General features: G+C 42.2%; 1 protein-coding gene across 10 annotated transcripts in view; it reads right to left on the bottom strand.

Annotated features, from left to right (window-relative positions):
- Positions 1-16929, bottom strand: part of LOC139948695 (histone deacetylase 4-like) — an 81742-nt gene that overhangs the window by 14606 nt on the left and 50207 nt on the right. For 4 of the 10 annotated variants that reach the window (XM_071946948.1, XM_071946950.1, XM_071946943.1 and 1 more), the window contains 12 exons: positions 15889-16094; positions 14518-14674; positions 12362-12607; positions 11448-11573; positions 10845-10945; positions 9461-9601; positions 6452-6557; positions 6044-6155; positions 4525-4708; positions 3607-3768; positions 2687-2744; positions 942-1097 (listed from right to left, as the gene is read on the bottom strand). In XM_071946948.1, coding sequence (XP_071803049.1) covers positions 942-1097; positions 2687-2744; positions 3607-3768; positions 4525-4708; positions 6044-6155; positions 6452-6557; positions 9461-9601; positions 10845-10945; positions 11448-11573; positions 12362-12607; positions 14518-14674; positions 15889-16094 — 1755 coding nt within the window. The remainder of the gene's footprint in view (positions 1-941; positions 1098-2686; positions 2745-3606; positions 3769-4524; positions 4709-6043; positions 6156-6451; positions 6558-9460; positions 9602-10844; positions 10946-11447; positions 11574-12361; positions 12608-14517; positions 14675-15888; positions 16095-16929) is intronic. The other 6 variants (XM_071946949.1, XM_071946945.1, XM_071946946.1 and 3 more) reach the window with 5 other exon arrangements.

Below are 16929 nucleotides of genomic sequence, written 5' to 3'. Positions count from 1 at the left end.
GGACTTAAGAAATAATACTTATTTATGAGAATTACATCAAAAGGACCTTCGAATTTATGCAATTTAAACCAAAATTATTTAAAATGAACTTAACGTAATAAACCTTTAGGGAAACTGACTGGATAAATTTGTAATTAACTATTTGTTTGACAAAGAAAATTTAATATACCGGAACTTGAACCTACGGCCCTCCTGTGTGCCGGCACTACAATATGCCGGAGGTCGGCACTATAATGTGCCGACCTCCGGCATATTAATCTGCAGGTCGTAGGTTCAAGTCCCACTCTACTAGTGAGTTGTTCTTCTTTGTTCAACTCCAAACTATTAAATAAATAAAGACAAATTCACTTAAAACGAATTCAAAGAAAATGTTAAGAGCAAGAGTGTTAATAAAAATCACCACTAGACACAACTTGTTGTTGTAGGTTCAAGTCCCACTCTACTAGTGAGTTGTTCTTCTTTGTTCAACTCCAAACTATTAAATAAATAAAGACAAATTCACTTAAAACGAGTTCAAAGAAAATGTTAAGAGCAAGAGTGTTAATAAAAATCACCACCAGACACAACTTGTTTTTATTTTTTAAATCAGAGACTAACTAATGACCACAAACCCGACAATAACAATACCACTACTACACTGATGCAAATGAACAACAGCTAAAAGCCTGGTTCATACTTCCTGCCAGCGCAGTTACGCATTTTGGCGTCACAGCTCAGTTTTCGGAGGCAAATATTTCGCAGGAGTTGAGCACAACACTTTAGTTGCAAATATTTCGCAAGAGTTGAGCTCAACTCTTCGAAAGTTATTCGTTGGGAATTTGTGACGTCAAAACTTGTATCGCATTCGCACTGGAAGGAAGTATGAACCGGGCTTAACTGAGGGGGGAAATAGAGAGGGGGTAGTTGGGCATGAGAAGTATAGAGTAGGGAGCTAAGCATACCTGTCGTGAAAAAGTGTTTGACATGGTGATGGGGGTGATGAAGATGGTGGTGGTCGGCCGCTCCCAGTACGCCTGGAAGGTTAGAGGCGGCAGCAGGGGAGCTCTGGGCCCTAGAGAGCGGTCGATGGCTACTCGGACGGGTACCGGGTAACGCTTCTGTAGAGTTTGGGGGAATGCAGACGGAGGTGTGTGATTGTGGGGTGTGTGTGTGTGTGTGTGTGTGTGGAGTGCTAATGTATTAGGAGGGGAGGGGGGGTGGGGAATGCTACATCAAGGGGTCAGTTTTAACATCTCAAAGGGAAGGACTGCGACAAAGCTCACAGGGTCACACATTACTTCGGAAACCACAAGACATCAGGTCCCATTTGCATTCAAACTCAATCAGCACATGAAACCAAGCTTAGCGATAACGAGTTACCAGCCAAAAATTGTCACATGATGTGAACTGTTTGTGACTGGTTTCCTCCCGCTGAAATGGCTTAGCACAATTTTTTAAAGCAATATTCAAGCCTCAGAATTTCATCTTTGAGAGGGCAAGGCAATTTTCATTTTGCAAAGGGCATTTCCATTGTAAAATCTAAAAGTGTATGGCATACTTTTGAATGGGCACGAAGTCAAGACCAGGGCCCAATTTCATAAAGCCTGTAAGCACAAAAAGCGAGAAATTTCTTCATTGATAAAAACAGGTTTACCAACCAAATTGCCACGTGATTTTCAGGATAAACAAACAACACCTGAATACCAGTATCAAGCAATATGCAACAAATGGAAATTTGGTTGGTAATCCTGTTTTTATCAAGGAAGACATTTCATGATAAGCAAAGTTTTGTGCTTACAGGCTTGAAGAAATTTGGCTATGGCCTCTGTTGCCTCCGTGGCCTCCGGTTAATTCCAGGCCTGAATGTTTTGTGCTTAATAGTTCGAATGAAATGAGACCCAATGGATTGAGTTCTGGTACCCAATACCACACATCAAAGTCACATGAGAAATTTCTTCTGAATTGTTTGTTAAGTTTTTTTCAAAGAATTTACTTCGCAACTTTGTTCTTCACGTAGAAACTAAAATAAAAAAAATACAAACAATCAAACATTCAAATAACGTTTATAACAACTTAAATGTGACCAAAACGAATACAATCTTCCTCAAAAGCTTGCATTTAGCAATCATTAAGTACAATTTAACGCCACATGTTGATGGACTGATGCACAGCAAGCACTATGTAGTCTCACAGCGGCCATTTTGGTCTAGTTTCCCACAGTAGACCCCTAGCCAGTCACTAACCATACATATAGGTGCCAGTCTACTTTCCAGACCCGAGCCTCATAGGTTTTTTGCAGGAAAGAGAACAAAATGGTCGCTGTAAGATAAACATCCATCAAGAATGGGAGACTTTTGAACGGTTCTTTTTTCACAGTTCTCACAAGTAGTGTGCACGCTCAGACCGCCGCGCGCAATACTTTTAGCATTTGTGCACACGCTCAGAGCCGCATAAAGGGACCGGTATGTCTGCTGCCGCCAGCGTTTCAAAAATCTCCCATTGTCTGGTAGGCTGCAGTAAGGGGAGGGGTGAGGAGGGTGGGGTGGGGTTGAATGGGAGGGTGGGGTTACTTTGTTACTCAATACTACAAACCACCTGAAATACCCAAGACACACTTTAATCCAAATCTACCACCACTTTGATTAAAAAGATTAATTTGTATTAGTCACAAAGTAGTTTTAGTTGGTCTAAGTCACATCAGTCTTACCTGTTTCCGTTAGTCGGAGACATCCTAGTGATTGTTGCCGCATCAGTTCCTCCTGCTCCTAGAAATAAATGAAACCAAAACGAACGCCACAAAACCCTCTGGTAAATTATTGCTACTTACAGATGTTTAATGACAGTACAAATAAAGGACGAGCAAGATATTTAAGTTGTATCTTTAGTGTAAGAATAATATCAAACATGTTAAGCTGAATGATTTTTACAATATTTTTTCATTCAGCAGTTATTTTCTTTTTTTAAATGGGAATTTTGTAAAAAAAAAATTGTACGGGGAAACCCACAGATCTACTGCATGTCTGAATTACACCCTATCCCTGCCCCCTTACCCCTGCCGCCTACTCCTGCTATCTCACCCTGCTCTGCCATCTTGTCCTACCCTGCCTCCCTCACCCTACCCATCTCCTTCACCCTCACTCTATACCTAACCCCCTACCGCCTCACCCTACCCCTACCCTCTCACCCCACCCCTACCCTCTCACCCCACCCCTACCCTCTCACCCCACCCCTACCCTCTCACCCCACCCCTACCCTCTCACCCCACCCCTACCCTCTCACCCCACCCCTACCCTCTCACCCCACCCCTACCCTCTCACCCCACCCCTACCCTCTCACCCCACCCCTACCCTCTCACCCCACCCCTACCCTCTCACCCCACCCCTACCCTCTCACCCCACCCCTACCCTCTCACCCCACCCCTACCCTCTCACCCCACCCCTACCCTCTCACCCCACCCCTACCCTCTCACCCCACCCCTACCCTCTCACCCCACCCCTACCCTCTCACCCCACCCCTACCCTCTCACCCCACCCCTACCCTCTCACCCCACCCCTACCCTCTCACCCCACCCCTACCCTCTCACCTTACCCCTAACCCGACATCTGATCCCTTTGCCCTCCCCATTACCTGCTGGAGTTGCAGGCGTTCCTCTTCCTCTTCATCTTCTTCCTCAATGTCAATGGGTTCCTGTTTGATCTCAGTGATGTTCTTCAGTGGGAGGCTCTGCACCTGTTTATGCTCTGCCTCCTCGGCTTCCTTCTCAGCGACGGCGTCTTCTTGTTGTAATGTCTACAAACATGAATATTCATTTATGCAGATTAGTAAAGGAAACTGGTATAAACCCTTCATTTGCCAGCGAACGATTTCACTTGTACATGTACTGTATAGCATAGAAAAATGCTACACTAACTATATCAGTTACTCTTAATACTGGCATTCAGTGTGCACAAAATAAGTTCAGTCTAATTTCTTTTGCTAGGCATAATTGCTGGACGAATGGTATTGGGTGTTTTACACCACCAAAGAGTAAAAGGGTACCTGTGGATGTGAATTATTAGCAACAGGCTACCAACCGATGAGGTTGGTGGTACTGCATACTTTAAAGGAGTTGAGAGGTATAAGAAATTCTTATGGTCTCAGGAGTACAGGTATTAATATTGGTTGATACTCTATTAAAATGTGCCAAATAACTGTTGGATACAAGTATCAAAAGTCTTTTTAAATAAAACCAAATTTTAACCAAATAATTTTGGTTCCCAACAGGGCCCAATGTCATAGAGCTGCTAAGCACAAAAACCTGTTTAGCATAAAATTTCTTCATTGATACAAACAGGATTACCAAACAAATTTCCAGGTGATTTTCAGGATATGCAAACAACAGCTGAATATCAGTAACAAGCAATATGCAACAAATGGAAATTTGGTTGGTAATCCTGTTTTTATCAAGGAAGATATTTCATGCTAAGCAAATTTCTGTGCTTAGCAGCTCTATGCAATTTGGGCCAGATCGGTTGGTAGTTCCCAACTCATTCCGAACCCACTGACCTGTCTGTGCTGTAAGGCCATCAACTGCTGTTGCTGCTGCTGCAGAAACTGCTGGTGCTGTTGCTGCTGTTGTTGCTGTTGCTGCTGCTGCTGCATTATGATCTGCTGCGTGTGTAGCTGGGCCCGGTGCTGGCTGGTGGGCAAGGGAGCTGACTGAGTCCTGGCTAGGGGTCTGTGGATAGGTCTGGATAATTAAGTTGGGGAAAGACGAGAAGGGGGGGAACACAAACACACAACACCGATGAGAAAGATTGGATGATAGTGAAAGAGGGTGACCCTTGAACCCCAGGAAGAGAGTATGGTACCGATGATGTCATGAGTAGTATGGTAGGATTATGTGTTGAGTTCAAAGGGAACGTGACCAATGAAGATGGAGTTTAAAGTAAAAAGTGAGAAACTAAAGTAACACCAGTAGAGTATGGCACCAACAATTTGAAGATTACATTTTTAAGATTATGTTTGAACGATTAGGTTGTGCCCAATTTCATGGCTCTGCTTACTGCCGAATTCTACACTTGCAATCACCTTTCTCCGTTAACTGTGCAAGCGCCGAATTTCTGGGCTCGCTGTGTAAGCGAAGAATGCCTGGTAACATGCAGTACGCACTTGCACATGCAAAACTCCTTGCTAATTCCTAGCTTGATTTAAGCACAGATTTCCCAGCTTTCGTAAGCGCAGATTCTTTGATTACGGGATGCAGAGCCATGAAATCAGGCCTTGACTCAAAGGGGGAAAGAGACAACAACAAAAATTCTCAACAGAACAAAAGTTCACTAGAAAATAAATTTAAAGTATAGAAATACAATCAACAGCGAAACCTTCACCAAATAACAAAAACCATTCACAGAAACACAAGAGAGAGTAGGACAATTTAATTCATACAAATGGGTAATGCATGAAGGTCACACGGTTGGGTCGGCAGTGAACGTTGGGAAAGAGAGTTATCAAGGTGGTGTAGTGACAGATGGGATGAAGAGTGGGTGTACACGTAGAGTGGAGGGCGGGGAGTCTAGGAGAACTGTTAGGTAGGGGGGGGGGGTTGAGAGACGATGAGTGATAGTTAAGGCACTAGACACTATTGGCAATTACTCAAAATAATTATTAGCATAAAAACTTAAAAACAAGCAATGGAGAGCTGTTGATCTATAGTATAAAACATTGTGAGAAACGGCACCCTCTGAAGTAACACAGTTTTTGAGAAAGAGGTAACTTCAATAAGAGACTTCGGGTCTGAAGCCTTTCGTTAGGCATCTGAAAGCACACAAATTGGTGCAACAAGAGTGGGGTTTTTGTCTTCATAGTTATCTTGCAACTGCGATGACCAATTGAGTCAAAATTTTCACAGATCTGTTATTTTATGCAAATTTTGGGATACACCAAGTGAGAATACTGGTGTTTTACAATTACAAAAGGTGTCCAGTGCCTTTAAGATGGAGAGTATAGGATCAGTTAGGGAGTGAGGGTTTGGTATGAAACAGGTGAGGGCGGGTTGAAGAGAAAGGGTTCAGCAGCAACTTACCTAATAAGTCTCTGGGCGACGGCACCTCCTCCTATTAGACTCATGGAGTTAGCCTCGTGAAGTGGCATACCCCCTAGCATAGATGAGGGTACAGCGGTGGGTACGATGGAGCCTAGCGAGAGAGAGCAACAGAAAATGTCATTAATAATGTTGTTTTCACTGGAAAATTTTCAATGCCAGTTTCACTTGCCTTTTTCACTTGGAGCAGTACTTTCATTACATTGTTTCATTTCATGTTTCATTGGATGTTTAACTTGATATTTAAAATGATGCATTAAATGGCTTTCGAATGAACGTTTCACTCCAATGTTTCATGGTAATTGCCGTGGGTCATTTCAAGGCCTCCCAATAACACGGTACTGACCACAAAACGTTCTCTCAGCTCTTCCACTGAGCAATCTTACGTACCTGACTGCACGGTGGGTATAAAAGCAGGTGCGAGGGCAGGTGTTCCGGGGAGTGGATTCTTGATGCGTACTACGTCGTTCATCGGTGGCTGGACAGGAGGTTGCTGCTGTTGCAAATAAAAACAGCAGACACCGTTTGATTAATATCGAGTTAGTATTCCTCAGGATGTTTAGTTCCATTCTATGCACGAGCCGATATCCACTGGAAATTGCATTTTGACATTATGCATTGCTATGAATGGTCACTAAAGGTATGAGAATCAACAATCAGTCAGGGCCCAATTTCATGGCTCTGCTTACCATAAGCAAAGAATTTGGCACTTACGGTAGCAGGGAATTCCGCGTTTACGTCAAGCATGTATCATGGCTTCTGCGCTTGCGTACTCCACGTAACTAGGCATTTTACGCTTACACAGCTAGCGCAGAAATTCAGCGCTTGCACAGTAAGCGGAGAATGGTGATCGTAAGCGCGGAATTTGGCAGTAAACAGAGCCATGAGATTGGGCCCTGATGGCTTTGGAAGAGGCAAAGGCTAGACGGCAGGGGAAAAAATGGCTATTCTTCAAGGTTGCTGCAGCAGATATAGCCATAGCCCAAACCGGAACTAGTCTACATCAGCCTGTGAGAATTAACCCTCCTACTCTTGAAGCCATTTTTCCAGCGAGTTGACTAACCATTCGATACCATTCGACAGCACTGGTTGTGTATGTTGGCATGATTGTGCACAGAACTTCTGTGTACAACAATGCACTGTGTCAATGCATTAATAAAATGATTGCAGGCTGGAATGGTTCACTTGTCATTCAAAACCCAGCGCACAGTATTAAATGGTCAGACTGTAGGAAGGTTAATCAAAATGAGGTTTTACATTTTTTGTATTACCTCTGCTGATTCTTTTGAAGGATTCAGTCTGCTTCCTGCCTCATGTTAAATCTCATAACTTTAGTGACCCTTCATCAATATCAATTCCAGGGTTATTCATGTCCAAAATACTTCTAGGTACCAGACTTTAATCACCAAGTTCAGCCGTTTCTTTGCTTGGGATGTACGTCCACTGTCGTCACCGACGACAGAAACTCACAAAGCAAGACCGAAGAAAAATGCACATCCCTCAATCCCCATCTACAAGAGTCCATGCTAAACAATTCAAAAGTCAACTCATGCAACACAAGGCCATTGCGAGGCTCAATCCAAAATGCAAACCATGCAGGCAAGAAAAAAGACGGATAGAATGCCAAGTATACAGACACGAGGCAAAGGGGTTGCAGAGTATTAATACTTGTTCACTGATGTCTTCGAATCGTACGGCGCCGAGGGACCGACACGATCGGACTCGATAACGCCGGCACTGGGCACGCAGGATTTTCTTCTACAGGAGACAGAAGAACAGTCACTATGAAAGGAGTAGTGGGGGGGTTGGTGAGAGGGAGGTGGGAGGGGGTGGGGGTGTAAGTGAGGGGGACAGGTAGCAGGATCAAGTGATGGTTAAAGGGGTAGTATGGTACATGTAGCTGAGACCGTTATCATGCAGCACAAACATAACCAGCTTTGTCTGGTTCCCTGTAGACATTAGCAATCACGATCACTGTTTTTTCTTATTACTCTAAAAGAGGCCCAGACTAGTATTTTAAACCATCTCTCCATTTGGTTTAAATGGGGGTTGTTTTTTTTTATTAAAAAAAAGTTTGTTGTTTTTGTGGAAGAGTGTAGTGTACTCAATCAAACTTCACTGCTATCCGGACACAAACAGTGGTCCCGATAGCCTGTTCCATGCTAACATGTGTAAAGCGCAGAAGGAACCAGTGAATACCGTGGTACCGATGGTTGACAATTGGCTTCCAAATGAGTAGTTCGAGTGAGTGCGTCACAGAAAATACTTGTAAGTTTAATGCAGTTGTACATGGCTGCTGCTAACAATCAAATTTGGAATGTTTAACTAACAAACATTTAATCATTGATGACATTCTTTTAATCAATGTCCCATCCTCAGTGATCAAAGGGAAATAGCTATCTCACATTTGAGTGTTTTTATGATCATCACGGCAACCATGCCTCAGTTAATCTTAGATGGAATTTAAAGGAGGGCCGTCATAATAATCATAGCAGACCAGTGGCTGTTTATGAAATGACGAAACCCTAACCAAGTTAATGTAAGTGTGATTTCCGTCACATCACATCACAACTGTGATTAATCAACCTTTATCAGCTGTTAGTCAGAAATATCATTATGGAGAATTGCGTAAATTCGATGCGTTCTAAAATAGGAAAGTATAAAGTAAAGTCGACGAAATTGCTCAAACATAATCTTGGGTAGTTTTGTTTTTTCACTCAAAAACATAAGTAGGAATAATAACAGAGAGAAACACACACAATAAGCGAGTGAGAGCACAGCAGAGGGGGGTGAAAACAAAAATGCAGGTCACAGGAACAAGTACAGAGATTGCTTGGTTTTTTTTTGGGGGGGGGGGGGGTTCCCCTTTTTTTCACTCACAAAGTTAAAGAGACACGTTGCCTTGGATCGGGCGAATCGGTCTATGAAACCTTTGAAACCGTTTTTTATAAAAATGCATACATGTATGGTTAGAAAGATGTTTTGAAAGTAGAATATAATGATCCACAGAAATAGGCCTCGAAATTGCATGATTATCCTTACAAGTCGTCAACTAACACGGTACGCCATTTTGTGGAGTAAAGTTTAGGACTCCATAAAATGGCCGACCGTGTTAGTTCGCGAAGTAAAAGGAAAGCCTTGAAATTTCGAGGCACGTTTGTGTGGATCCTTATATTCTACTTTTAAAACATCTTTCCAGCCATAAGCATTTTACAACTAACGGTTTTCAAACGCTTTTCGTAGACCAACTCGCCCGATCCAAGGCAACGTGTCCCTCTATACAGGAACAAGAACAGACAGAGGCCGGTGAGAACATTAGCAGGGGGGAGAGGGGGGGGGGGGATGAAAACAAAAAATACAGGTCACATGACCCAACAGCAAACAGGAGGGTGTACGTACCATTTGGGGTGAGTGCTGCGACGACCCACCCGGCGGCGGCAGACCAAGAGAGATGTTGGGAAGGGACGGTGATGTGTAGAGGTTGACGTCACTTGTGCTACTGCTGTACATGCGTTTCAGCAGCAGGTAGCTCCCTATATCCTACATGCAATATGAGGGAGAGTAGCATTTGTCAGGTCCACATCAAGTCAGCGCATCAGAGGAAAAATGTTTTTACATTTTGCTTTGGTAATAAAGTTGTATCTCGCTGAATAGACCCTATGCACAGAGCGCAGTGCACAAAGGAGTGCACATACGAGCGCGTCTTCTTTCCGCCATTTTGTGTGTCAAAACGTGCACAAAAGGAATGGACCCCCCCCCCCCCCCAAAAAAAAAGGTAGACACGCATTGTTTGAAGGTGAGTTAACGACTCTACCATCCTTTTGTGCACGCTTTGACCCACAAATTGGCGGACAGCAGATGCGCGTGTATGTGCGCTGCGCAGTGTGAACAGGTTCTATAAGCCATTTGAGAATTAGAATGAAGTCTGGCGCATACATGTACATGTAAGACTTTATTGGTCATAAACAACTGGGCCCAGTTTCATAGAGCTGCTTAAACCACAAAAAAAAAAATTAGCTTAGCACAACAAAACTACGTTTACCAAAATAGCAATACCAGAAGCAATATTTCTCAAAAAACTACAACACCTCAGCAAGTAATGTTTAAAGGGAAGCTTTCTACCATCATTATCTTCAAACCGTGCAAGTTTAATGTAAATCTGTGGACATTGTGTTTAAAAGTACTCACACCCTTTAAAGCATGTGAGATTAGAAATGGCTGCATTTCTCTTTACCCATTTTTTGTTAACAGAATCTACTTCATACAAAACCCTCAAGGAACAAAATGTTACAAGACTACCTTCAACCATCCAGATATTAATTTCTGGAAAACAATCCTCACAGGAAACTCAATAACAGAATTTTTTTTTTTTTAATGGAAAAATCAAACCCCTTTGCATTAATGAAGAATTCCAGGCCCCCCTAGCTATATTAATTAACCCTGGCCCCGGATGCCATTCAACCAACGGAAATCATGAGCCTTCGGGGCAATCTGGCAGCAAGTCAAGATGTAGATGTCCAATTAGGGTTGTAATAAGAATGGACTGGCACGGACGCTCATGTAATGAGGGAAACCCTTTCAAAATCATGCACGTTTTGGGAATTTTTTTTTCTTCCCCCGGTTAAGTTTGCATTGTGGTATTTTGGCGCTGGTAACCTTATTCTGTTCAGCATAAGTTTGTTGAGTTTTAGTAGCTACCTTTTTGTGCTTTTAAGCAGTTTGGGCCTCTTTCACAATATTTTTAAGGGCTACCTACAGAGAAAGGGTTACACTAGCTTCTTACCTCGGGCATGGCCGCTGCTCCGATTCCATTCGCCCCGTCACCTCCACTGAGGGGCGAGCTTGGTCCTGAACCAGGGGCACTACTTGAAGGAGATGTATCCACTGTTTAAATATAAGTTTCCAAAACACACAAGTTTAGAGACAATTGACTTACTATGTAAACCCAGAGCCACATGGTTTCAAACTCAGGGATGGGTTTTGGTGGATTTAGTAACTCTAGTACGATGATTTAAATATGGCGTACAAAACATGGAGAAGGAGAATATTTTTTTGGCAACCACTCTGTGGGATGTGGGTTTGATTCCCGGTCGTGACACTCGTGCCCTTAGCTTCTCTCCACCCAAGGGTAAAATGGGTAACTGTTAGGGCAGAGATGGTTTATGTGTGCGATAAGCTCGGAGCGCGGTAACTCGCAGCACCGTCAGTATACTCCCCGGGGAGCTGAGATGGTTTAAGGAATGATTTAAGGCACAGTGACCAGGGGTAATAATGTCATCAGAAGCGCTTTGATATGCCCTTCGGGCTGTGATAAAACTACTGTATAAAAATTGATTATTAGTATTATTATATAAATGTTGTATATAACTATTATTATTAACCATACCGGTTAGAGGTTTTCTCTTCAGGCTTCCGGGACCGTCTCGCCGTCGTGGGAGGGGGCTCCCGTGACTCCTCCTCTCCGTCACTTTCTCCTTCAAGCGAGACCGCACCTTCAGATTGGAGTCGGATGCTAAACAGAACAAAACAACGCACACATTGTTGGAAGAAAACATTTTCAATCAATGGAAAATACAATCAGGGGGGCCTCACTTTGTGAAGCTGCCCCAGCACAAAAATACTAGCTAGGCCCAAACAAATTTAGGCTTATGAGAATATGGCCGCCAGCCAAAATACCATGCCAAATGTACCATCTGTGACTGGTATCCTACTTACTTTTGCTTAATAGAAAATTGTTTTAAGCAACATTACCCGGTTAAGCAGCTCTACAATAATTGGCTTAGCATCTTTGTACTCTCCTGTTTTAGAAGGCACTTTCATACCACTAAAAAACTAGGGGTCGAATTTGGGTAAATCCACATGACTGTCGGGCTTGTCCAGACATGAGTTAACTAGCCTGGGGTGGGTTTCACAAAGAGTTAAGACTTAGTCTTATCTTGAGGGACTAGCCTTAGGTTTTTAGTATCTCCTCGGACTAGTCCAAACCTAACTCTTTGTGAAACTGACCCCTGATTTAAAATTTAAAAAATGCTTATGCAAGTTTGCCCCAAACAAGGCGAAAAGCCACTCTAGGTAAGGGACTACAAGAAGCAAATGATTAAACATGAAAATAACTCTGGAGAGCTGGAGGCAGGAATTGATATTCATCTAAAAACAATCCAGATTGTAGAATGGGGGGAAACATCTACCAGGCAAGGAGTTCCAAAGAGATGTGGTACATGTACATGGAATAAAGCTGTTGGAACATCTTTGTGCTAAAAAACACTGATCCAATGTTAGTTTCAAGCCCTGAAGACTCACCTGTTTTTCTCAGCGGGAAGTTACTGTCATACTGTCCAAACATTGGCTGGTAGTGTGCGGAGATATTGTGAGGCGGCGAGTGGTGCTCCATGGATCCGTGGGGACTCCGGTTGGCCATGGACCATTGGCGGTACGCCTGAGGTGGGGAGTGATTCATCCCTCCACTGGCCGCCAGCTCAGAGCGCTGTTTGCGATCCAGGAGGAACTTCTGGAGTTTTTCTTTGACTTCTTCGGAAGGGTTAGCACCTAGTAAAGGCATAGATAAAATAATTATAATAAAAATCATTTATATAGCGCCAAAATCTGCCTCAATGCATCTATCAAAGGACAATTCAGTGAATCTTCTCAGCACAGGCAAAATACTGTCAACAAAGATCAGGTTATCGTCTAAATTGACTTTTAAATGCCTAAGTTGTGTCTGGGACCAGATCATATTTAATATCATATTTTTACAAATTAGGATAGGCGAGTAACTTTGTTTAAAGCATTTACATTTACAACAGAGCAAAACAAAATAAATAAAAAAGTAATTTTTCTTGCTCATTTAAAACAACTCCCGGGGATGACACAACAACAAAACGAGAAAATATATAAATAAATAGATACAAATTGAAACAGAATCGATTAACCATCAGATAATCTCTTCGACCAATTCCTGTTAACAAACAAACGTGTCAGCTGTTTGAATGAAACAGCCATGAGCTCAAAAAACTAAATCGACACAATCACAACACCTTCATGAATACAACGACAATAATCAATACGTGGAGAAAAAAAATCTTTTTTTGTTAACAACTTCTCGTGAAAAATCAACCGCATTGACAGGTGGGGTTGGCAAAGACGTAAGCAACAGAAAGAAATACAATTGATCGCAGAGCTCTAAATAAAAATATCCAGACCAACTCTATATTTGGAATGCGTTGGCAGTTGTGATGGTTTTTTTTTGGGGGGGGGGTCGCTTAATAACAAAACACTGCTTTGGTCTAAACACAAAATACTAAATGAGGAAGGGGAAAAAAGAACATCCAAAAACAAACTCCGGATGAATTCAGGATTGTAGGAAATTTATTTCTGTTTATTTGTTTCCTTAATAAGAGAATAATATCTATTTCGAGCTTGCAACTACATCGTAGCACGATTGTTATTTTTAAAATTGTATAATCCGTGGGGGTCATTCAATTTACCCTACTCTAAAAGCGCACAAATTTGCTTAGCGAAGAAAATAATCTTGCTAAGCAAAAAAAATCAAATAAAAACTTTTAAAAAGCAAAACAGGTTACAAGCCAAAATTTAATGCAATGTATGCTACACACGACTGGTAATCCGCCAATTTTTGATTACCAAATTTGCTTCCTTAGCAAGATCTTCTGCTCAACAGCCTCAAGTGAGATATTTAGCCCTATGAACATCAAGAACTAAGTGTCCACAGAATCAAATGGATGGTCCATTTTGACTAACGTAAATTTGGAGGTGGGGGGGGGGCAGGGTGACAACATTTAGGAGAGTAGATATATGTTGAAATCAATGACAGAACCTTGTGACCTACATTTTAGCAACACTTTCTGTAGTCTGGAAAATCCAGTCTGAGTGTTTCACTTGTTACTAAACAGTGAACCAGACATTATACAAAAGGTAACTCAAAAGAATGGCTTAGTATTCTGTATCCAAATTAGCGACTACGGCTACTGCTGTGACTACAGCTGTTGCTAAGGCATCCTAAACATCATTGACTGATGATTCAGCAGTCCAGCAGTTGACACAGCCACAGTTTCCTTCGTACTCTTCCTTTAAAGGCAGTGGACACTGATGGTAATTACTCAAAATAATTATTAACATAAAACCTTACTTGGTAAAGAGTAACGTGGAGCTGTTGATAGTATAAAACATTGTGAAAAATAGCTCCCTCTGAAGTAACGTAGTTTTTGAGAAAGAAGTAATTTTCCACGAGTTTGATTTTGAGCCCTCAGAGTTCGATTCTTGACAAAGGTGTTTTTTATTCCAATATTATCTCGCAACTTTGACAACCAATTGAGCTCAAACTTTCACAGGTTTGTTATTTTGTGCATAAGTTGGGATACACAAAGTGAAAAGTCTGGTCTTTGACAATATTACCAATGGTGTCCAGAGTCTTTAAGGACGTGTCGTTCGTGACTTACTTGGTTTGTCCTTCTTGGCAAGTAGCTGCTTCAGTTGCTGCTGCTTGGCCTGCTGCTTCTGGGCTTCAAGCTGTTGTTGCTGCTGCTGCTGTTGCTGCGCTAGGATCATGCGATCGTGCTGGATTTGTTGCTGTGGTGCAAAGTGGACATTTTGAAACTGTAAGACACAAAGTTGCCGGGAGTGTTAATCGAAACCAACCGATGTTAAGGTTGGCTGGTTGAGAAGGAAAACAAAAACACATGCACACAAAAATGTGTGGGGAGGAGGGCAGGAGAAAAGGGGTAGAATGGAACCAAAAATTAAAATTCATGTCGGTGTTAGTCAACATAGCATGCAATGAAAAAAAAATGTATGAATTGATAAAAAAGAACGATTCAGAATCTCAAACCAATCAAGAGAGATTTGTCCAACAAGTAAAATCTCCTGACATCGCCCTAAATTGATGAACAAATATGTACAGTTTGTACCTCACAAATTTTGGTGAGCAATGAGCATAACGCAAAGGTGAATTTGTAATACATGAATGATCCGGTGATTATGGCAGTTTGTGAGTGCATTCCCAATTGATATAAATTGCTGCATCAACATGGTGCCAAGTCTTCTAGATTGTTAATCAAATATACTTTTGTTTACGCGTTTGTTTTTTATGAAATATATGAAGTTAACACTTTTGCAAAGAAATTTGCTAAGCAAGTTTTTTTTCTGCTTAACAGCTTTGTGAAATTGGTCCCCGGAGACCCATTTCACACAGCTGAAAAAGTAGGCAGGAAACCAGTAATGAGAGATAAATATTAAACAATAGTGATGGCTATTAACCCATATTTCTGCTGAGCAGTATCGTGCTTAAGCCTGTAGAGACCATAGCAGCCACAATTGGGTTGCACTAAGATGCCCCTAGCAGTCACAAATGACCTCAAGGTTCAACTTGAGTCCATTCATACGAAGAGGTCAAAAGAAAGGTAATGTACGGCTATGAACAATTTCCAATGTAGTGTGTTAACATAGTATCCCAATTTCTAAACACATAACTAGATTTTCTGTTTTCAACTGTGAAATCTGATTAAAAACAACTTATATTTGCAACGTCTGGGCGTTTTGTGATGATTACACAGAAATGAATGGTCTCTAAAGAGTTAACTGCTACATGAAATTGGAACCTGGCTTGAAAATCAGACTGGCATAGATGGGTGTCATGGCAGAGTGGAAAAGAGCACCGAATTCAAGCTCTGGTGATTCTGTTCAGCGGAGTGTGGGTTTGAATCCCGGTCGTGACACTTATGTCCCTGAGCAAGACACTTAACTATAATTACCAGTGTGAAAAGGCGATTTATAAAAACTGAATGTTATTATATTTTTATTGATGTAATTACCCTGATCAGCTCGTGCTGCTGCTGCTGGTGCTGTTTAGACAGTTGATCCTGCCGCTGTTTGAACTGACTGATGAGGAGCTGCTGCTGCCACTGCTGCTGCTGCTGCAGTTCGATCAGCTCATGCTGCAGCTGCCTCGCTGCATCCGGGTTGAGCCGGCCTGGGGCCTCGCCGGGTGCGGCTGGCACTTGGCCGCTGGCCACATCTTCTGCCATCACATAAAAACACATACACAAGTTTAAGATCATTTTTCAATGCTTTACCTTTTGAAGAGGTGACAAATGATACCATTTAGAGAATAAGTTGGTAACTGGCGACAAAGTTGCACATCTTATGACTGGTTCTTCAATGATAATCTTTCGAGCAGCACCACAAAGCCTTTGAATTTTCTCAAAAACATAATGGCATGCTCAGAAATGCCAGCGGCCAGCAAGCCTCCAAAAGTCTTTCATCCGTCCCATCTCTGAACCCCCGACTTTGTTCCCTCGCCATCCAGCACCCCATTCTACGACCCCTGGCCTCGATATTAAACCGACACCGCCCCCAGCAACTGCCATGGACCACTGTGCTTTTGCTGTGGTGCCCTTTGCTGTGGTTACATTTATAAAAGTGTCCCCGATACTCCCATCACACCAAACTCGTTCTCATGAAAAATGTAGTATTGGTGCAAGACACTGTTATTCACACTTTCACTCAACTATCCCCTTCTGGCTCCCTCCTCGCTGCACACATTACTATCGTCTTGCAACAAGACTAAATGTTCAGATCGTTGTGTCAAAACCATTGGACACTTTTGAAACAGAAAACAATTTAAAAGTTCACAGATTTAAAAATAACTTACAGGGTTTACAGAAGGTAATGGTGAACACGAAATGCTTTTACTTTTCAAGAAAACATTAAAACAATATCAACTCTCGATATCGAGAATTACGGATTTATTTTAAATACATGTCATGACACGGCGAAACGTGCGGAAACAAGGGTGGGTTTTCCCGTTATTTTCTCCCGACTGCGACGACTGATTGAGCCTAAATTTTCACAGG

The sequence above is a fragment of the Asterias amurensis genome, chromosome 16 (genome assembly GCF_032118995.1).
Source record: "Asterias amurensis chromosome 16, ASM3211899v1".
NCBI lineage: Eukaryota > Metazoa > Echinodermata > Asteroidea > Forcipulatida > Asteriidae > Asterias > Asterias amurensis.
Note: the sequence above shows the minus strand (reverse complement) of the source record. Positions and strands in the feature narration are given on the sequence as shown.